The sequence below is a fragment of the Ostrea edulis genome, chromosome 7 (genome assembly GCF_947568905.1).
Source record: "Ostrea edulis chromosome 7, xbOstEdul1.1, whole genome shotgun sequence".
NCBI lineage: Eukaryota > Metazoa > Mollusca > Bivalvia > Ostreida > Ostreidae > Ostrea > Ostrea edulis.
The window spans coordinates 82,951,631-82,974,590 of NC_079170.1; the positions used below are offsets into that span (position 1 = coordinate 82,951,631).

A 22,960-nucleotide genomic window follows, 5' to 3' on the forward strand; every position below is an offset into this window, starting at 1 on the left:
AAACAAACAAAACACTGTAAACACGTAAATGCATGCTATGAAGTCTGATTTAAAAAATAAAAATTAAAAAAAATGTGGGTGAATAAAAGAACAATGATGAAAAATGTATTCTTTTTGTGTTTACTTTTATTCAAATCACATAGACAGAAAGCAAATTCGCTTTAGGTCTATGTTTAGATATATAGAAGCAATGTTTAGGGGTTATTTGTACCCGGGGAGCAGTAAATATGAGATATTACATTTATGTCGGATAGAAAGCTTTGATACAGTTTTCTTTAGGTTTGCAACGTTCCTAAAGCCACCCATTTCTCCATATAAAGGGTACATTTGTACGAAGGGGATGGGGGGGGGGGGGGGGGGGGCAGGGCCAATTAATCTGCATTTACTGCCCTGCTAAGATATGGGGATAGAGGTTCTTGTAATCAATAAATGCCTTTCGTGTGTTCCAGAAAGGGAAGGGAATCTAAATGTTAAAAAATTAAAGGAAAAAAAAAAAACAAAAACAAAAAAACATTGCCTAATGATTTATATATAGATTCCTGCATAATATTGGTTTTCCAATAATTATTTTGATTTTAGGTAAGCTGTGTTAGCTGTGACAATATACCGATTTCTTTGACTGTACTTTTAAAATAAAACAGGGGTGGGGGCACAGAGAGATTCACACACAGCCAGAGAGAGAGAGAGAGATAGAGAGAGAGAGAGAGAGACTCAGAGATAGAGATAGATGCAGACACACAAACATGAATGCACACATAAAACACACACATCAGTTGTATCATGTATATATTTTTATTCATACTATTTTCATGTTTTTTCTATTCTCTTATCAGTCTTAAATGAAGAATCTGTTTTATACAGGACCACACTGTTAACTTGTCGTTTAGTCATTTGATACCAAATGTAGTGTTACCTGTACCCTGTTGAAATAAAAGAATTTATCATCAATATCTTTATCATCTTCCACTTATATAATTTCCATTTGCAGTAAAGTAAATGTGGAGAGAAAAAAAATCCCAAAAGCAAATAGACTTTTAAAAAGCCATTACACTTTATCCATGGAATTGAAAAACATATATTCTGCATCCAGAATTCATATCTATAAATTCATTATGATCTTATTCTAATTTGTGTCCATAACTTCATTGTTTTGTTTTCTAGGTAAACGGCCATCTGCAAAATACACCAAGTTCTCCGAGCATGCACGAAACCTGATCTCGGGGGAGAAGCAGTGTGCCCTGTTTTGTGGAGGAAAAAAATGCAAGTACTGCACGTCCGAGAACTGGTCAAGGGAACAGATGGCTATTGACGGGCTCTACTCAAACTGGTATGTCTCGCACACCTCGGGAAGAAATTTCTACTTGACCAAGGAATCATGGGGGGGGGGGGGGGGAACTAATTAAAAACTACTTACAATACAATGTACAACTAAATAAACTACTTTATTACATTTTCAACCGTGAAGAACTATAATTCATCCATTGATTGAAAATAATGTTTTTACAGTGCGACCCATACACAGGCAAATGTGCCTCACGTGAATTTCACGTGAAATTCACATGAATTTCACGTTAAAAATTTCACGTGAATTTCACGTAAAAAGTGATTCACGTGAATTTCATGTGAGCATATTAACGTGAATTTCACGTGAATCACTTTTCACGTGAAATTCACGTGAAATTTACATGAATTTCACGTGAACGGTTCACGTGAATTTCACGTGAAGAGCAATTCACGTGAAATTCACGTGAGGCACATTTGCCTGTGTAGATGCATCCTTTAAGATTTGAAATAATCATGTTCTAAAAGCAAAGAAAATGTAATAAATAAGAAATTCAAAGCTTTGTACTGCAGTTGGATATGAAATTTATTTAACTCGTCAGACAGGAATTTTTTAAATTTGCAAATATGAAAAAATTCGAAAATGATAAAAAAAATCCTGTCTTACTCCTGAAATAAATTTGTTTTATCCAACTAAAAAGCATTGACTGTCCTCTAAGTACAGTATACTAGTGCAGCTGACTTAACAAAGTATGACTAATACGGTACAAGTATAAATAATGACAGTACAATATACAAGTATGAATATAATTACTGCACTATGTGGAGATACTTGAGTGTTTGTAAGTGTTAGTCCTTGTGAAGATGGTACAGTGTATATTACATATTGTTCACAGTGACACGGATTGCCTTCATCATGTTTATAAACACATTCAAGTGATGATATTACATCAGATATAAAAAAAGATAATGCAACTGGTACTATGAACAGAAATTCGTTGGGTTTTTTTTAAAGGGGGGGGGGTGAGAGTGGGGAGGGGGGGGGGGGGGATACAGTATCCAGATCAACCCCCACATCAATGACACATATGTTTGTAGGTGACTTATTCCTTTTGATTGCTCTCTATTTGATTAAAGACACTAAATTTTATGTTGACGCTTCTGTTGACAGGGTAACAGACAACATTCTTGCCATGGCGAGACCTTCAACCAAACAAATGAAGGAGAATAACATCTTGGATCAGTTTGTAAAGTAAGTTACACTGCTCTTATGTTAATTGTATTCTAATGCTACGCATTTAATTCAGATAGTGTGATTTGAGTTTATATCTACAAAGTCTACCCACGTAATTCACCGATCAGTACCAAAATCCGATGTACCAGAATCAGATGTACCAGAATCAGAACAGATGTACCAGAAACAGATGTACAGGAATCCTGTGTACCAGAATCCTGTGTACCGAAATCCTGTGTACCGGAATCCTGTGTACCCGTTTCTTTCTTTTTACATGTGTCACTTTAGATTTCTTACTTTGTACTTTGAACCCAAGATAACAGTGGGATCTGATTATGTACTCCTATCTGACACTAGTAGTCCAGTAGTTACTAATCTTTGATATCTGTCACCAGTAGTCCAGTACTGACAAATCATTGATATCTGACACTAGTAGTCCAGTACTGACTAATCATTGATATCTGACACTAGTAGTGTAGTACTGACTAATCATTGATATCTGACACTAGTAGTCCAGTACTGACTAATCATTGATATCTGACACTAGTAGTGTAGTACTGACTAATCATTGATATCTGACACCAGTAGTCCAGTACTGACTAATCATTGATATCTGACACTAGTAGTCCAGTACTAACTAATCATTGATATCTGACACTAGTAGTCCAGTACTGATTAATCATTGATATCTGACACTAGTAGTCCAGTACTAACTAATTATTGATATCTGACACTAGTAGTCCAGTACTGACTAATTACTGATATCTGACACTAGTAGTCCAGTACTGACTAATTACTGATATCTGACACTAGTAGTCCAATACTGACTAATTATTGATGTCTGACACTAGTAGTCCATTACTGACTAATTATTGATATCTGACACTAGTAGTCCGGTACTGACTAATTATTGATATCTGACACTAGTAGTCCAGTACTAACTAATCATTGATATCTGACACTAGTAGTCCAGTACTGATTAATCATTGATATCTGACACCAGTAGTCCATTACTGACTAATCATTGATATCTGGTACTAGTAGTCCAATACTGGCTAATCATTGATATCTGACACTAGTAGTCCAGTACTTACTAATTATTGATATCTGACACTAGTAGTCCAGTTCTTACTAATTATTGATATCTGACACTAGTAGTCCAGTACTTACTAATTATTGATATCTGACACTAGTAGTCCAGTACTGGTTAATCATTGATATCTGGTACTAGTAGTCCAATACTGGCTAATTATTGATATCTGACACTAGTAGTCCAGTATTGACTAATCATTGATATCTGACACTAGTAGTCCAGTACTGACTAATCATTGATATCTGAACACGATAGGTCAATCTGTGTATTTTGAGTTTTGTAGACATGACATTGAGCTTGAAAGATTGATCTGAGTATTGTGAGTTTTGTAGAGATAACATTGAACTCACTAGATTGATCTGAGTATTGCGAGTTTTGTAGAGATAACATTGAACTCACTAGATCGATCTGAGTATTGTGAGTTTTGTAGAGATAACATTGAACTCGCTAAATCGATCTGAGTATTGTGAGTTTTGTAGAGGTAACATTGAACTCGCTAAATCGATCTGAGTATTGTGAGTTTCGTAGAGGTAACATTGAACTCGCTAAATCGATCTGAGTATTGTGAGTTTTGTAGAGGTTACATTGATCTCGATAGATTGATCTGAGTATTGTGAGTTTTGTAGAGGTTACATTGATGTCGATAGATCGATCTGAGTATTGTGAGTTTTGTAGAGGTTACATTGATCTCGATAGATCGATTCGTGTATTGTGAGTTTTGATTTGTAGACATGACATAAAGAGTGTGCTGAACCTTCAGAAGACAGGGGAACATGCTGACTGCGGGGAGGGGCTGGAGAAGGCGGGGTTCTCTTACGACCCGGAGATGTTCATGGATAACAACAGTTAGTCCCTGCTTTACACACTAAATGTTTGCAATATTTTACTCACATACTAGTGATATAATTATTTAAAACCATCGTCTATTAATACAATGCATGGGATGTAAAACTGTTTTAAAATAGTGTTGAAGTGTTTTGACGTGACGTAAGTTTCAAAATGTCAGTCAATGTATTTGTACCGCTTAATTGTATTAATGGTTGTACATTAATCTTTATATGAAGAAGCTGAATCGGTGATATATTGGGTACCTGTAAAGTGCGAAACGATATCGAAACAAAACGAAACGAAATCTACCGAAAAGAAACCCACCGAAACGAAACAGATTGTATAATCAAACTCTTTTAATTATAATGATTAAAAATGATATCTTAGCCCCTGTTAAAGTTTACACATGTAAATAAAATTCGCCTCCCCTTTGATGTAGGCTTTCGGCTTAACTGACACAAAGTTTTAAAAGTTGGTAGATTTTCGGTAGATTTCGTTTCGTTTCGGTAGATTTCGTTTCGTTTCGATTTCGTCTCGCACTTTACAGGTACCCGTGATATATCATATAAAATATTTAAAAGTATTTCCAAGTGTTTTATCATCATGGTGCTATATTGAGCAATCTTTTCTCTGGTATTGTCAGCTGGTATCAGATTTTGACTTCTAAATGACTACTGTTTTGTATGCGTATTATGAAATAATATGTATATGTAGGTTTATTTTTTAAACATTTTTTTTTCAGTTTTCTTTTACAATTTTGGATGGTAAGATATGTTTTTACTTGTTTCTTTTTTCCACTCTATAAGTATATACGCACAAAAGTACACAAATTGATTTGAAGGACATTTTTTTTCTCAGTCAATGTTTGTTACATAACGATTTAATGTTAAGATTATATCTACTTGCAGTTATTAAACTTTATATACTGTCTTGCTGAAGTGAATTTCATTTATTTCTAGTCATCCCTATGACATGTTTAAAGAAAGAAAGTGAGACATTCATAAGTTAATCAAGATTTGTATACAATTTCTGTTCATTGCTTGACAGTTTCCTGTTCCAAATTAAATGTTACGAATTTCACGTTACATATGCTTTGCCATGTGAATGCGAATTTGTGGAAGTTGTTTCATAATTGATGGAAAATTTTATATATACATACATGTATTAAGTTAATGTCATTTTTGTTTGTTAGCAAGTTATTTCTTCTTCCTTCAGGCTTCTGATGCTTATCGATTTTGAAAAGGCTTTCAATACTGTCTCCTGGAAATTTATTCAAGAAACATTGTTTTTTTTTAATTTTGATATTTCTATTCAAAACTGGATAAAATTATTTTACAATCAAATGAAGTCATGTGTCATTCTAAATGGAATTATGTCACAATCAGTGCAGAACGGGGCTGTGGCAGGGCGATCCTATATCTCCTTACTTTATTTCTTCTATGTGCTGATTCAGAAATACTTGGTATTCTAAGTAAGTAAATAAGTAAATGACTTATTACAGTGACATGTGTTTTATACATTACATAATTGAAAAATACATTAAACAGAATAATAGGAATTTAAACACCCGGCCCATCGGGCCTATATGTCACTTTTAACAGAAAAAAATTAAATAATAAATACAGCGGTACATGTATTACGCATGACTTTTGCTATTATGATATATGAATTACTAGCTGTCTATACATGTAGGTGGATGTGGAGAACAGAAATTTTGCAGTTTGTTTTGGAAAATTTAATAATAGAATATTCTAATATGCAAAAACAAAGATATTAAAGGCATTACTATTGATGGGGAAGGATATAAGATATTTCAATATGCAGATGACACCTCATTTAATTTAGATGGGTCTCCCACTTCCATGGATGGCATTATTAGAGTCCTAAATTACTTTACAATAATTTCAGGTCTAAAGATAAATTTTACAAAGACAAAAATGATTTGGATATAGGTAGCAAACAATTTTCAAAGGATATTTTCCACCATACAAGGTGGAAATTTGATTGGAACAATAAAACATTGGATTTATTAGGAATAAAATTTTGTAATAATTTACAGGAAATGGTAGAAGAGTCATTATAAAAATCCGCCAAAATTTGTGTCCCAAGCACAAAAATCAATTTTGAAAAGCGAAATTTCCTAAACTTTCATATGGAATTAGTAATGTATTATGAGTTTTAAGTCTGCAAGTAAAAAAAATATGTTGCAGCCAATTACTTAGGCTGACAACTACCCTTAGAACTTGCAAATACATTGATATTTTGATGTCCCAAGCCATGAAACGGACAAATTGGAGTGTTATAGTGTATTTTATGCTGCAGATTTCAATTTTATTTTTTTTATATATCATAATTTATTATATGTATGTGTGAATTCCTAAAATCATGTGAGTGTTAATAATTTGACACGTGTTGTTCTGAAATTATCTGTAAAGTGTTGTCCCCCAGATTTGTGTCTTTCCTGTTACAGAAACAGAAATGCAAGGAATAGAAATATGATACATGATTCAAATGGTATTTCAAAACCCTGCCCTAAGTGGTGTTTTCACTGTACCATGCTACATACAAAATGTGGTTCTGAATGTATTAATAAAGGAGAAAAAGTTCCAAGTAGAGAGTACATTGTAGGAGTAGAAAATGTACGAGTCTTACCCCTGTTACATTGAAAATAATGCAAAATATGTCCACAAAAAACATTTAATTTGCACTGCAAAGTAGCTTGTTAAGTTTATTTCAAAATTTCAGAATTATAATTTAGTATAGAGATTTAATTAGGGAAAATAAATTAGTTTCACATGAGAATTGTCTCTCCTGTTACTTTCTCTCCTGTTACATCACCTTTTGTAACAGGAGGGACAAGATTTTGTAACAGGAAGGATAAAACTAAATTTTCTTCCATCTAAAAGGAGTAAATATTATTTTCAATTATTGAATGCAGACTTATTAGAATTTCCATCAAAAGACAATTGTGATTTGGAACTTTTACCATTTTCTGACTTAAAATCCATTCGAGAATAAAGCATTGCTGAATATGTAACAGGAAGGACGGGAGTTTGTAACAGGAGGGATGCACATTAAAATTATTTCTGCATCTTAAAGTAAATATTGGTTTGAATGATTAAATGCATGCCTATTCAAATCCTCACTAAAAGACATGTATGATTTAGAGTTTTAAAAAAAAAGAATTGGTCAGAACATCATTTAAAAATTCAAAAATAGGAAGGACAGATTCCGGCAACAGGACAGACATACTTTCTATTTTAGTTTAAGGACAAAATCCTATTTGAACTAATGAAATGTATGCTCATTTGATATTTACTCGTTAAGTAACAAAAAACATACAATCCTGATTTTTTTTCCATAGAAAATATAATTATTGGTTAAATTTGTAATGGATCGATGGACAGGGTTGTGTAACAGGGACAGAGAACATAAAACTTTAACGCTCACAGTATACATTATTTGAATAGAATGAAATGATTAATTTCTGGTTTTCCTTCAAAATGCATCTAGTATGATATTAAACCTCTTGAATATTTGGCAACACGCTAACATGCAATATACCAAAATGTGGCAGCATGAACAGGACAATTGTCACAGAACATATGTATCTAAACATTTGCAGTTTGTTGCAAAAGAGAGAATTGAGACAATCATGGAAACAAAAGTTCTTGCATCACTAAGTTGATACACAGTCATTCTTAATTCCACTATTTTAAAATTATCCAAATTTTGCAATCCTAATGTGAGATCAGATTGATATGCATCACTTTGTTTTGACAAGAAACTTAATTACTACAGAAAGCGACATGTTATAGCTATAATACGGAGTTTGATCAGTTAAAAAAAAGACATTCTTACGTACCTTATAATAAACAATGAGACTTGGAGTGGTATTGAAGAAATAAAAGTTTATAACCATATCCGTCATCAATATAGGAAGGACCTAGAGAATACTTGATTACTTTGTATTGCTTTTCTCTCTTCAGTTTTGCTAAAACACCAATCAACATTCCTAATCTCATTAGATTGAAATTAAATGTTACAGTATACAATGTAAATATATTAAATTTGAACAACTAAGAGTGCCATCATATTTGTCATGTTTTGATATACATGTATGGACAGGAGAATTATCCCTGTTGTTGTGAAATGGTCATAATTTACTGAACCTTGTTTATCCCATTGTCATCTTTTAGTGCTAACTGATTATGTCTCTCCTGTAACATTCATTTAAGTAGATCAAATGATGGTTTGATGGGTTTTTATACCCCCCGCAACAAGTTGTGGGGGGGGGGGGTATACTGGAATCGGGTTGTCCGTCTGTCTGTCCGTCCGTCTGCATGTAGATGCAATGGTTTCTGGGCTCTAAAGCATTATCCTTTCCACCTACCGTGACCATATCATATATATGGACTATCCATGGGATGAAGATGTTCCCTATCGATTTTGGGATCAAAAGGTCAAAGGTCAAGTGCACTGGACATTGAAGTAGCAGTATGGTTTCCGGGCTCTAAAGCGTTATCCTTTCCACCTACAGTCACCATATCATTCATATGGACTACCCATGGGATGAAGATGTTCCCTATCGATTTTGGGGTCAAAAGGTCAAAGGTCACGCGCACTGGACATCGAAGTAGCAATGTGGATTCCATTTAAATTCTTTAATGGCTTTTTTCATTGCATGGAGATGCTGTGTTCCTAGATACCTTTTGGATCATAATACTGAAGTTTTACCTATTACCAACACCCTTTGGGAGATTGGGGTAAGCGGGGGGTATTCTTAGTGAGCATTGCTCACAGTATCTCTTGTTTTATATATGTATTGTATTAATTTCCAAATGTTCGTTATTCTGATATATCTTTAAAATATGACTTTAATGCACAAAAGTTCATTCAGTCAAGCTGTCCATCCTGTAACAAAAAAGAAAATCTTCGATTTCTTTAATTTTCTTCGTAATTTGAAAATACAAATGGTGCAGAATTATCAACAAAACTATTAATCTGAAAAGTGTTGATTCTTATGTTTCAATAAAAATAATTCTAACAAGTGTGAATTTTCCTTTCTTAGTACCAAAAATGTCTCTACTGTTACAATTTTCTTCCCTCCTGTTATATTTCTTTATTATAGAAAAAAGTTGAGCTGCTGTCTCATAATTTTAATTCAAACATTTCTGTATTTAATTATTCATTTTTTCCATGATACATCTGTAATAAATATAGACAAGAAAATTTATTGATACTAGATAGATTATAGATTTATGAAAAGTCACTGATTTGTCTGTCCTGTTACGATGACTGTCTTTCCTGTTATAAGCAGGTCTCTCCTGTTACAGGTAACATAATCACTAAAATTTCTTTCATTTAATATCATTTTGTGCACCAAAGTCTTTTGAAATATTTCCAAGTTGTTAATATCTACTATAAAGAGTTTTTCAAAACTGTTTTGCAATAATTTAATAAGTTAATCATTTTAATAATGTACAGATTATCTTGCTACTTAGAAATTGTCACATTTTGCAATGTTCATAGGTATAAATTGTTGTCATTGGTTGTTGTGAGAAGTGTTTTTTAATTTATTTTTATGGAAGACCTTTCCACCATCATGTCAATGCAGTTTGCAAAAGTTTCCATAATGATTTTGATTTTTTATTGGCATTTTAAAATTTGTAACAGGAAGGACATATTATGATGAGTGGTGTCTTCTACCCAGGGTACATTTCTGGTAAACATTTCAACATTAATATTTTTTGTTGGGTACATTTCGGGTACATTTCAACTTAGTAACTTTAAAGTGGGTACATATCGAATACATTTTAACTTCCTTAATTGATACCCTGGGTACAATTTGGGTACATTTGAACATTTATATTTTTCTGTTGGGTACATTTCAGGTACTTTTTAACTTTTCAATTTTTAATCTGGGTACATTTTAGGTACTTTTTACAATAGTCGGGTACGTTCTGGGTACTGTCGAAAAATGGCTAAGTTTTTTGCGGGTACTTTTTGGGTACATTTTTCAAGGAAAAAGTTGCTTCGGGTACCTTACATTTTGGGTACCTTTCGGGTACATCTCATTTCTGTAAGGGTTTGAACTTCCTTTTAAAACAACTATAGAATCTAAATTGCAATGGATACAGTTTCAAATCTTGCACAAAAGATTTCCATGCAACTATTATTTACATAAACTTAGAATTGTTGATTTCCTAATTTACACATTTTGCAAGAGGGATTTTGAAACTATTGATCACATATTTGTAGAATGTCCATGTGTGAAAGAGATCTGGTACGGAATTGAAGAATGGCTTTGTGAAAAACTGGACAGGCATATTAGTTTTGATAGACAAGCAATTCTTTTTGGAAAATTAGCTGATAAGAATATATACACAAGGTGGAAATTTTGATAATTCTGATGATAAAGCAATATATTTATATCAGTAAATTCTTAAGTACATGTATAAGTAAATTAAGTATTATTATAGATGCATCTAAAAAAAAATATCAATGATAGAATTACAGTTGAAAAGCTTTTTGTTGTTGAAAAACTGCAGGTATAGGGAGTTTGAGAGATATACCGGCAAAATATTTTTGATAATTTATGATTGTATTCGTGTATTAAAAAGGTTTATTTTTAACCTAAGATTGTGTTCCACGCCCCTCTTTGTTTTATTTGTTCTTTCTTTCTTTCTTTCTTTCTCTTTCTTTATATTTATGAAAATGTCTTGCTTATGAATATTGATGGTATTATTGTGTAGTTAAATTACATATACTGTATATACTGTAAGTCAAATAAAACATCAAACAATAAAAAAAAAAATTAGGTATACAGATAGCTTGATAAATGAAATTCACACTTAATTTCTTGAGCAAGTCTCTATAATTTACATGTTTTATTTTTTGATGTACATGCAGTATAAATAAATGAAATTCACACTTAATCTCTTAGAATAAGTCTCTGTAATTTACATTTTTATATGCCTGTCATAAGACGGGACATATGATGTTATATGGTGCTGTCTGTGCGTCCATCCGTCCGGGGTCATGTTGTCCGGACTTTTTTCTGTAACAGATGCATGTACAACTTTGAAATTTGGTCACAATATCTCCCTCAAGAACTGTTAGAGTATGCAGATATTGCCCCAATATTTGACCAAAGGCTTCCTCTCAGAGGAATACAAGTTCAGTTTGCATTTCAGCTGGATTGGTCCATCCTTGGCCAACTTTTGGACAAGAAATAGGTCAGACAATTTTCCGGACTTTTTTTCATTACGGATGCAGATATTGCCCTGATATTTAGTCAAAGGCTCACTGTCCGACTGGCGTATACTGTACCGTTTGCGGCACTCTTGTTATTTTTTGATGTGCATAAAGTACAATGTTTTATGGAGTTCGAACTACACTTGTATATGATCAAACTTATGTGCTGTATAAATGATTAGTTTTCTGTTTCCAGGCCGGACTATGGAGTTGCCGCATTAAGTACCGTGCTGGACATAATTAAGGTGTTACAGTTCGCTGTCACTGAGGGGAAGGTCGCGGTCCACTGTCATGCAGGACTGGGTAAGTTCAAGGTCGTGGTCCACTGTCACGCAGGGTTAAGTAAGTTCAAGGTCGCTGTTCACTGTCGCGCAGGACTGGGTAAGTTCAAGGTTGCAGTCCACTGTCATGTAGTGCTGTGTGAGTTCAAGGTCACACTCCACTGTCATGCAGGGCTTGGTACTAAGTTTGTTGTGTTGGAGGGGAAGGTCGCGGTCCACTGTCACGTAGGGCTTGGTAAGTTCAAGGTTGGGGTCCACTCTCTGGCATTAATTCTGATTATGTCTTTTCTTTGCCGCATGCCATCTATAGTGTCAGTTCTGTTAATAACTGTTAGTTTTGCTATTGGTGATCATTTGTTTTCCAACAGAGACTGTTGATTTTGCAGTTTGTCTGTTTAAGCTAGTCTGTTATGTATAGCAATATTATATGTTTTTGAAAATCAGTTATTCATTTCGGATTAACATCATTTTGACCCCTTTCACCTCCCTTAGAACCTTGTCACTTATGAAGTTGTACACACCAAGTGACAGCAAATATCAAAGACAAATTAGCTAGGTAACAGGGCTTTAAACTAACTTTTTATATCACCAGTCCAGCAGGACTGATAGGGTATAATTTCGACCAGTCCGCAGAAAAATTTACTAGTCCACCTGAGTTTTTCAGAAATAATCAAACAATATATTTTACTTTCATGTTATTAAAATGAAATAACAGAATTTAACTTGATATGCTTCGGACAATACTGTAACACTTATGTGAAATTTTTGTTTACTAATCTGGTTCATCTGATATCTACAGAGGAATGCAAAATGTGTGTTTAAAGATTCCATAAGTATTTTCCAAAATGACATTTTAGGAAATTGACCAGTCCCATCGGACTGACTAAAACAAATGTATGTCAGTCTGCCAGACCTTTAACCAGTCATGGACGGACAGGTATATGTTAATTTCGAGCCCTGGGTAAAAATTGTAATGTGTATGTAAAAGAAGATTTAGGCTTCCTTGAACGCTTCCATATTTGATTGATTGATTGTATATTGTTTAACATCCCTCTCAAGAATATTTCATTCGTATGGAGATGTCCTTCCATATTTGTCTATATTATTACAACAGAGAACCTTGGAATTCTGTTCTCATTCATGGTCTATTGAATAAAATGATGAATAAGCGTCACTGAGAAACGAGAATATGCATACATTACATGTACTATATACCAGTATACAGAACTAATGGTAACATGTACTGTGTATACTCAAGCCTGGGCTTTCTTTTCAGGAAGGACCGGTGTCATCATCGCCTGTTATCTGGTCTACACAAACAGAATGACGGGATCGGAGGCCATTCATTACGTGAGATCCCAGAGGTAATACACATCAACTGCTAGGGTCACTGCCATGGAAATATGTCCGTATTTGGTTTTATTTACATTTAATAGTGATGTGCGATTGTCAAAATGTATACTTTATGAAAAATGATTCTGTTGAAGCAAGGACGAATTCAATTCTACGAGTAAAACATCCCAGAATGTACAATTCTATGAGTAACAGACTCCAGATTATACAATTCTACAATAACAGATCCCAGATTGTATAATTCTACATTAACAGGCCCCAGATTGTACAATTCTACATTAACAGGCTCCAGATTATACAATTCTACAATAACAGATCCAAGATTGTACAATTCTACAATAACAGATCCCATATTATACAATTCTACAATAACAGATCCCAGATTATACAATTCTACAATAACCGATCCCCATACCTGTGACAGAACTGTCATGCCACAACTGGAGATTTGAAAATTTTCAGCTGGAGTTTTGGTCTGATAACTGGAGATTTTTTATCGACATTTTTTTACCGTTTTTGTGTGTTCATTGGCTAATGAAATCATGCTACTAGTAGTTTTTTTTTTTGTGTTACAAGTGTCTGAGTTCATAATCATCAGATCCTTTTTGTGTTGAGAACATTGATAAATCCTTTTTTGTGTTAAGAACATTGATAATTCTTAAGTCAATACCTTAAAAACCACAATTAAATGAAAAAAACTTGTTATATTTATATATTTATTACAGAGATAACAAGTTATAACAATTATCACACTAAACTATTTGTATAATCAATACATTACCAATTGGCTACGAAGTCTTCCAGAATGCTTAATTCAGAATTACAAGCAAAGTAGAATAAGCTGAACTGATTTATAATAAAAACAGGAGGGTTGTTCTGAATGAACAAGTGAAACACAGGGGAAATTTTGCTATTCTATTCCTAGTTAGAATTAAAAGGGTAATATGAAACTAGAAAACTGGAATGAAATTTAGTTAGGGTACCAAACAATAACAAATGTTCACTTTCGGTAAGTGCAACACACATGGTAAACCAGATGGAATGATTTTATAAAACAAGTTGCAAAGTAACAACAGAAAATGCAAGTCAGCTGATCGAAAATTCAAAGTATAGATCTAAATATATTAAACTTTAATGAATATCCCGGGATAAAAAAAAAATTGAAAAAGAATGGACGGGTAAATATACCATCAATATACCTGAGGTGAAATAAACAACAAATACTTATGAAATAAATGGAATTAAACACGAAATTGTGAGGTTTGTTTTGACCGGAAACACTTTCAGTTACACAAATATCGCGAAGCTCGAGCTCGATCGGAAATACGTAATTCAAAAGACGACTTTCGATTGTCTCGGGGTTTTTCCTTATCAATATCGAAAAATAGCGCTCAGAAAATTTTTGTTGTTGAAAATTTGAAATGACGGAAGATTTTACATTTTAACGGAAGGAACGGAAGGGGGGCTCAAATTCGGGAGATTTTGTCTTCCGACGGAAGAATCACAGGTCTGGATCCCAGATTATACAATTCTACAATAACAGATCCCAGATTATACAATTCTGCAATAACAGATCTCAGATTGTACAATTCTACAATAACAGATCTCAGATTGTACAATTCTACAGTAACAGGCCCCAGATTGTACAATTCTACAGTAACAGGCCCCAGATCGTACCATTCTACAAGTAACAGATCTCAGATGATACAACTTTACAAGTAACAGACTGTACAATTCTAAAAGTAGCAGATCTCAGATTGTACAATTCTACAAGTAACAGATCCCAGATTATACAATTCTACAAGTAGCAGATCTCAGATTATACAATTCTACAATAACAGATACCAGATTGTACAATTCTATAAGTAACAGATCTCAGATTATACAATTCTACAATAACAGATCTCAGATTATACAATTCTACAATAACAGCTCAGATTATACAATTCTACAATAACAGATCCCAGATTGTACAATTCTACAATAACAGATCCCAGATTGTACAATTCTACAAGTAACAGATCTCAGATTATACAATTCTACAATAACAGATCTCAGATTATACAATTCTACAATAACAGATCTCAGATTGTACCATATTCTATAAGTAACAGATTATACAATTCTAAAATTGACAGATCTCAGATTTTACAATTCTAAAGTAGCAGATCTCAGATTTTACAATTCTATAGTAACAAATCCCAGATTATACAATTCTGCAAGTAGCAGATCCCAGATTGTACAATTCTACAAGTAGCAGATCCCAGATTGTACAATTCTACAAGTAAGAAATCCCAGACTGATAATGATCGTGATTTGAAGGTTATTTTAACATCTTTTCATGTTGTTGTATCATCTAGAAATGGAGCTATCCAGACCCGGGGGCAGATGGAATGTGTACAGGAATTTGAGCAGTACCTTAAGCCCTTCAGGGTGGTGTTTGCCTCTAGGTAAATATTGTGAGCAGTACCTTATGCCCTTCAGGGGGGTCTTTAACTCCATGTAATGTACAGTTCAGCCATGGATATCTGTAATAATGAATACTGAGTAAATACCATATTCTGTGCTTTGGATTCCATATTTTGTGCTTTGTATTCAATGATTTGTGCTTTGTATTCAATAATTTGTGCTCTGGATTCTATAATTTTGTGCTTTTGATTCTATAATCTGTGCTCTGGCGTCTAAATTGTGTGCTTTGGATTCTATGATTTAATGTACAGTGGAACCCCGTTATTACGTTCCCCCTTTATTATGTTAGTCCCCATATTACGTTGGAATTTCAAAGCACAAAACCATTTCTTAACAAACCTATATAAAATAGACCTCGTTATTATGTTGTCCTAAAATGCTGGGACTCGGTATTACGTTGTAAAAATTCCGACAAAAATGTAATAAACCCCTAATTATTCAATAGTGATTCTCAAAATAATAAGCCATTCACACATTGACTGCCTGAGGCAGTCACCACGTAAATTTCCTGGTCTGTTTGGGGATTAGAGACGCTTGACTGATCACGCTTCGATAGATCTAGCGACATCAATACAGGTGAATACCCCGTATAGAAGCCAGTGATAAACAATTAAATAATGTTTATTTAGAAATTGTACTCTATGAAATTTACTTCATTTTTCATATTTTGATAATCAAAGAAATAATTTCTCAACCACCTGCATGTTCAGCATAGTGTGATTACCTTCGCTATTAAAACTCTATTCACGGAAAGCTTTGGTACCAAACAAGAAAGACAAGATTTATCGTAGCAATGTTACAACCGCTTGGGTAACTGCTTGGACATAGGTGACTAAAGGTGTGCAATTAAAAAAATTGTTCATTGTTTGAACCGGACCGAGTTATTGAGAGAAATTTACATGAACGCATTGTTTTAAAGTTGAACAAAATGGCGGTCCAAACGAATGCAGAAAAAGCAATGTTTATCAAAACATCCAGGCTTATGTATCCTACACCGAAATAAAGAAAAGGGATAAGAACATGAAGAATTACGGACATTAAAGATAAGATGTAAATAAAACAAAGTATCATAGTCTTTTAAACAAAGAAACAGTAAAGATATATTCACACACCCCTTCATGGACGATATACAATTTCCAAATGATAATTTTAACGGATTTCACTGGGAACCTTTATTACGTTGCCCCCGGTATTACGTTATTTTATCGTGACAAAATGGAAAACGTAATAACGGGGTTCCACTGTACTTTGGATTCATCAATATTTTTCACCTGATGTGGATTGTCTTGGCTTTTCTTTTCTATTTTAAATCATATCCATCATTTCATTTCTATCTTTACTCCCAACTCTTAAAGATTGAAACTGAGGAAGAAAGAAGCATTTCATGGGTATGCTAGTTCAAAATCTTCTCCTTTTCAATGTTTAGAGTTAACAGTTTACTGTTAATGGTTTAGTGTTTTAAGATTTTCTCCTTTTAATGTTTAGAGTTTAGTGTTTGATTTTCTTTCAATGTTTACAGTTTAGTGTTTATTGTTTAATTTTCGCCTTTCAGTGTTATCAGGTTTGTGTTAATTAGCATTTAATCTTCTCCTTTCAGTATTTACAGTTTAGTGTTTACACTTTAGTGTTTACACTTTAGTGTTAATTGTTTAGTGTTTAATCTTCTCTTTTAAAATGTATTAGTGTAGTGTTTAAGATTTTCTCCTTTTCAATGTTTAGTGTTTCATTTTCTTTAATGTTTACAGTTTAGTGTTGACAGTTTAGTGTTTAGTGTTTAATCTTCTCTTTTCATTGTTTACAGTGTAGTGCTTACAGTTTAGTGTTATAAGAATTTCTCCTTTCAATATTTACAGTGTAGTGCTTACAGTTTAGTGTTCTAAGTATTTACTAATGTTTCTTGTCATAACTTATTATTTTTTTGAAAGAGTTAAATTGATTTAAAATTGATTGATATTATTTGGAATAAATATTTGATTTAGAGTATATGCTACTCTGCATTTGATTTGCCGAGAGTTTTAACTGAAGTCTGTTAATGATTTGCTAATTATGATATTCAGCAGCCAGTCTTGCTTTTCTCTGATACTACACGTGTCTAAAATTCACATTGTGTTAGGAGTGACATACGTACCGTAAAACATTGTTATTGTGATGTTAAACCTCTAGGTTCAGTAAAAATAATTCATTGTATCCAAACTTCAACATACAGTAAAACATGTTTATATATTGTCAACCTCTAGGTCCAGCAAAAATAATTCATTGTATCCAAACTTCATTATACAGTAAAACATGTTTATATATTGTCAACCTCTAGGTCCAGCAAAAATAATTCACTGTATCCAAACTTCATTATACAGTAAAACATGATTATAGTGAGGAGAAGGCTTACATAGGCGCTTCCTGCTGCCTAATCCTTATTATGTTATTCATGATAAAATACTGTTAAAAAACCATGGTTATAGTCAACTTCTATCGCTAGCAAAAACAGTTCATTGTAACCAAACTTCATTATATCCAAAAAAGTCATTATTTTCCTTTTATTGGGGAATAAATATAACTTAGCAATAAGCGTGAATTTGTTATAAGATTTCAGCTTCTGTTATAAGTGTGTTTTACTGTATGGTGAATTTGTTATAAGATTTCAGCTTCTGTTATAAGTGTGTTTTACTGTATGGTGAATTTGTTATAAGATTTCAGCTTCTGTTATAAGTGTGTTTTACTGTATGGTGAATTTGTTATAAGATTTCAGCTTCTGTTATAAGTGTGTTTTACTGTTTGGTGAATTTGATGTGTATATTGTGCACTATAAGTAACTGTTGAGAAATCCTTCACTGCTTCAGGGCCCCAGGCTCCCACGAGTTCACACTACAGCAGTACCTAAATCGTCAGAAACACGTACTTCATGGATACGAAGCGAGGAAACTTAAGCATGTGCCAAAGGTGAGACAGGTGTAACTATAATTCAGGTAAATTGTAGGTTAATAGTGTACAACTCGGGTGAATCGTAGGTTAATAGTGTACAGCTCAAGTGAATTGTAGGTTAATAGTGTACAGCTCAGGTCATTCAGGTGAATCGTAGGTTAATAGTGTACAGCTCAGAGAGTAAGATTAAGAGAATACTTCATTAGGGCGAGAGTGGGATGGGGAAATTCCACCAGGGGCACAAGATTCACAATCTGGTACGAGGCTTTAAAGTGCTGAGTCCTAGACAGAGAAACTTGTTCCAGAAGTGGAATTCCCCTATCCCACACAAATACATGGAGATAATGATTTTTTTTCACATTTTATTTACAGTTTAGTGTATCAATTCAGGAGGTTTGAGAAGATTTAAAATCATCATTTGAAATTACTATTAGAGAGCATACCAGAAAATGGTTTAAATACTTTATGTGTTGTAGCGGTCAGCTGGGTTCGATCACCAGTGTTCAGATAGCCCAGTTGGTAGAGCACCTGTCTAGACTTTCAGGGGGCCCAGGTTCACCTGTCTAGAGATTCAGGGGGCCCAGGTTCACCTGTTTAGAGATTCAGGGGGCCCAGGTTCACCTGTCTAGAGATTCAGGGGGCCCGGGTTCACCTGTCTAGAGATTCAGGGGGCCCGGGTTCAAATCCCGGTCTAGTCCATTGTATTTTCTCCCTTCCTGTTACAGTGTAAACTATAAAAAAAAAAACCAAGGCTGTCCCTCTAAAAGCTTTATCAAATGAAATTCGAAGAATCCATTGCAAAAATATTTATGTCTGCATGTAACGTGAATCATAGAAAATACATGACATCATAATCTGTGACATTGTAGCTGTGTAAGACAAAAAATATCTCACATGGGTAAAGTCGGTCTCACACTGGTGATAATGCGAGAAAGAAAAATCTCACATGGCTGTCTCACATGGGTAAAGTCAGTCTCACACTGGTGATAATGTAAAACTATAAGAGACTCCCTTATAAGTAGCCATGGAATATAAGGAAATTCCACCCGAAGGTTGCTAAATCCCGAGAAATTCTATGACCTTAAATTTGGCAACTATAATGCTGGAGTGAATGCAGATATAAGAGTTATTCCTCTTTGAATGAAAAACCTAGATATTTTGAACAGCTGTTATTTACATGCCTACACACACACAAAATGAAAATAGTACTTGTAATTTTGCTATTATGTTTATTATAATATCTTTAAACCTTTGGCTACAATCTTCAACATGAATAGTTTTAACCCTAGTATAGAAAGCTGACAAATAATACTGGTATATAAATGAGTCCTGTCCACAATTTTGTAGTGTAAGTAAACATTAAACGATGTGTGCTATCATTTGGCCTCAGTGATTTTTTAAGGCCCATTTTGGGTCCGAATTTCGGCTTTTTCCCCTCATAAAAATTGCCAATGTTTTCCCAATTTAGCTTGCATTTTTCCCAATAATAGAATTATGAAAGGAAAACATATTTGAAAAAAATAAATATTCGATGTAAATTACATACATAAGACTTAACAAAGAGTTATGGGAATGATGATTTGGATAGAATAGTTGAACATTTTAGAAGGTTAAAGAAAATTAGATGTGTAAAATACCGGTAAAGACAATATAATGTTTGATATGATTTTAAAACTTATTTACGACAAAATTGATTTTTTCCAATTTGACTGAAATGTCAACAATTTTTCCCAATTTGAAAGCCACAGGACCCTTGTAAAAAATGTAGAAAAATCACTGGGCCTACATCTAGCAAAGAAACAGAAGAGAATCGAGTTATTTCTAGTATTGAAGGAGCAAGATAATTATTGCTAGATAAATATGAAATCAGCAAGCATTGCATGAGTAAGAAATCAAGCATGGAAGCATGGTATTTATGAAAATCAGCACTGGCATTCAAGCTGTAAAAGAAATAGGTCCTTGTGCTAAGAAAGTGAATATTGTAGGAATTTCTAGTGAGACCTACCTTTAAAATGAAACTGAGGTCCCATGTCCAGGTGGGCAGATAGGTACAATGAACGACCCTCCCTGTCTATAATGTCCATTGGTGGTGTTCTGCACGAGTAAATTGAAATTTCAAGATCTGTATATGAATGGTAGCTGCGATGTACTTATTGCTATGTGGATTTATAAGTTCCTGTTTCCTACACTTAACCCTCTTGACATCAAGATGTGAGTGAAGTATTCTTACTGAAACATTAAACACCAAACAGTCAATCAACACTTTCGTACTTAAAGTGCAAGCGTGATAGAGTGGTGAAATAGCGGTGTTATCAATGAATTGAACTTCTATGAATTAAAATGCACCAAGTGACACTATCTTAATTTATTTTCTATGTTGTTTGTATAAAGTTATTTCATTGTAAGAGTCCTCCGTGTGTGGTTTTATTTTGCAGGTGATATACGTGGTGTGCGAGAAGTTACTACAACTGGCAAGCCTTGGACAGTCTCTCAGCAAGTTTGGTTCTAGCAGTCGACGTTCTACCCAGAGCAGTATGGTGTCCGCGGGGCTCGAAGATTTCATGACAGTGTCAAACAGGCGAAGTGAGTCCGATGTTTCTCTCAAAACCTCAGCACAGAATGGCAAGGAACATTCCCAGAGGCTGAACTTTAGTGTGAGTGTCCCAGAGGTCAAAACCAAAGACTCCATCCCTCGGAATGATTCACAGAAGTCACTTCAGACCCAGAAATCCTCGCGACCACCACTAATGAAAAACTCGAGCGTGAGCTTGGAAGATCTTAGCGATGAGAAGTTAAAATCTGTTCTGAAAATCAGTGAGAATGATGACTCGGATTCATCTCGTGAGCCGTCAATCTCATCGAGACAGAACAGCGAGATTGCAGACACAACCTCCACGGATGAGTTGCTGGGTGCCACCAATGTGGTACTATCTGTTAAGCAGGTGGTGGATGCCTTGTCAACATCGGATATATCCGAGGAACAGTTCAGTCAGGCGGAAAAACTAGAGGTACTGTCATACTAACAGGGTCATGGTCACGTGATGCTTGTAAATCCACAAAGGAGGAATAAGTTATTTTAAATGTGTACATACATGTATTAGAGATAGAAATATTCCAAAACTATATTATTTAAAGATTAAGTGGTACACGTACCTGCATTATACAGTGCATTGAAGACATATGGCTCGTGATTAGGAACTGGGCAGGTATAATTATTGTACATTTGGTTGATGAGAAGAATTTATCTTCAGTTTCTCTGGCAGCTCTGCTTTAGACTGAAAGCTACCACAATATCAATTTTATCAACATATTTAAGGTGGCTCACTACACCCAGAAATAGTTTCTCAAATCAGTACGAATTGATTTAATCATAAAAGATACATGTATGATGATACATGATATGACTGTATATATGCCAAAAAGGCAGAAAATATGCAAATTTGGATTAAAAACATGATTTTCAAAAAAAAATTATTTCAACTCATATGAGCAAAAGACTGGCGGATTTGAACTCCAGATCTGCGGTTCACAAGGGAATGCTTTAACCACTGAACTACGATGATATGCAAACAAATCGATCGATACAGATGATTTCACAAAACATTTAAATTGCTTTCTTGTGTCGTAGTGTCGTAATGTGTATAACCTTCAGTGTAGTGAGCTACCTTAAAAGGGAAATATTCTATTTTATCTTTCAACCTTCAAATATACATATGAAATCCAAAGTGTATAGTAATGGTATTTTATAATTAGATTATTATTTTATGCATAATCTTTCACAAACAATGAAGTGTTTATAAACATTTTTTATGCTTTATAGTGGGTGATTTAGAATACGTTGTAAATGTGTGAAAAAAATAATATTCAGTAATTGATTTTAATGGTCATGTGAAAAAGAAAGACAATTCATTCTACAATTAAGATATATGTTTGGTCTAGGAAAATAAGCTTGGATTATTCTGGTCTGCTGACTAATTTCTGAGAATTGTATGTATTTTACCAAAGTGAATTTTTATGTTTTTCGGGAAGAATGTGAACATGAAAAGTTTTTGTTGTTTAAAGATGATGTTGAATGACAGTGAAGATGCCTGGAATGACCTTGTCCTTGAGAATGACCCGGTTGTCCTGGCACAAGTCATGTGGGATTGGCTGGACCACCTTAAGGTCAGAAATAAAACCTCATTCTGATCATAGGCATGTACTTTATAAGTATATAGAGGGTGAATTACTATGCATTTATGTGTA

General features: G+C 33.9%; 2 protein-coding genes across 5 annotated transcripts in view; one reads left to right on the plus strand and one right to left on the minus strand.

The window, feature by feature from the left end:
- Positions 1-20,992, minus strand: part of LOC125654168 (uncharacterized) — a 31,735-nt gene extending 10,743 nt beyond the window's left edge. Inside the window, exon 1 of one of the 2 annotated variants that reach the window (XM_056145542.1) lies at positions 20,721-20,992. In XM_056145542.1, coding sequence (XP_056001517.1) covers positions 20,721-20,799 — 79 coding nt within the window. In that variant the 5' untranslated portion in view covers positions 20,800-20,992. Of the gene's footprint in view, positions 1-15,797; positions 15,817-20,720 lie in introns of those variants that run through there. The other variant, XM_056145543.1, reaches the window with a different exon arrangement.
- Positions 1-22,960, plus strand: part of LOC125654167 (protein tyrosine phosphatase domain-containing protein 1-like) — a 44,427-nt gene that overhangs the window by 15,054 nt on the left and 6,413 nt on the right. For all 3 annotated transcript variants that reach the window (XM_056145540.1, XM_056145539.1, XM_056145541.1), the window contains 10 exons: positions 1,162-1,327; positions 2,453-2,533; positions 4,338-4,453; positions 5,179-5,200; positions 11,890-11,996; positions 13,251-13,338; positions 15,688-15,777; positions 18,634-18,733; positions 21,151-21,723; positions 22,778-22,879. In XM_056145540.1, the coding sequence (XP_056001515.1) occupies positions 1,162-1,327; positions 2,453-2,533; positions 4,338-4,453; positions 5,179-5,200; positions 11,890-11,996; positions 13,251-13,338; positions 15,688-15,777; positions 18,634-18,733; positions 21,151-21,723; positions 22,778-22,879 (1,445 nt within the window). The remainder of the gene's footprint in view (positions 1-1,161; positions 1,328-2,452; positions 2,534-4,337; positions 4,454-5,178; positions 5,201-11,889; positions 11,997-13,250; positions 13,339-15,687; positions 15,778-18,633; positions 18,734-21,150; positions 21,724-22,777; positions 22,880-22,960) is intronic.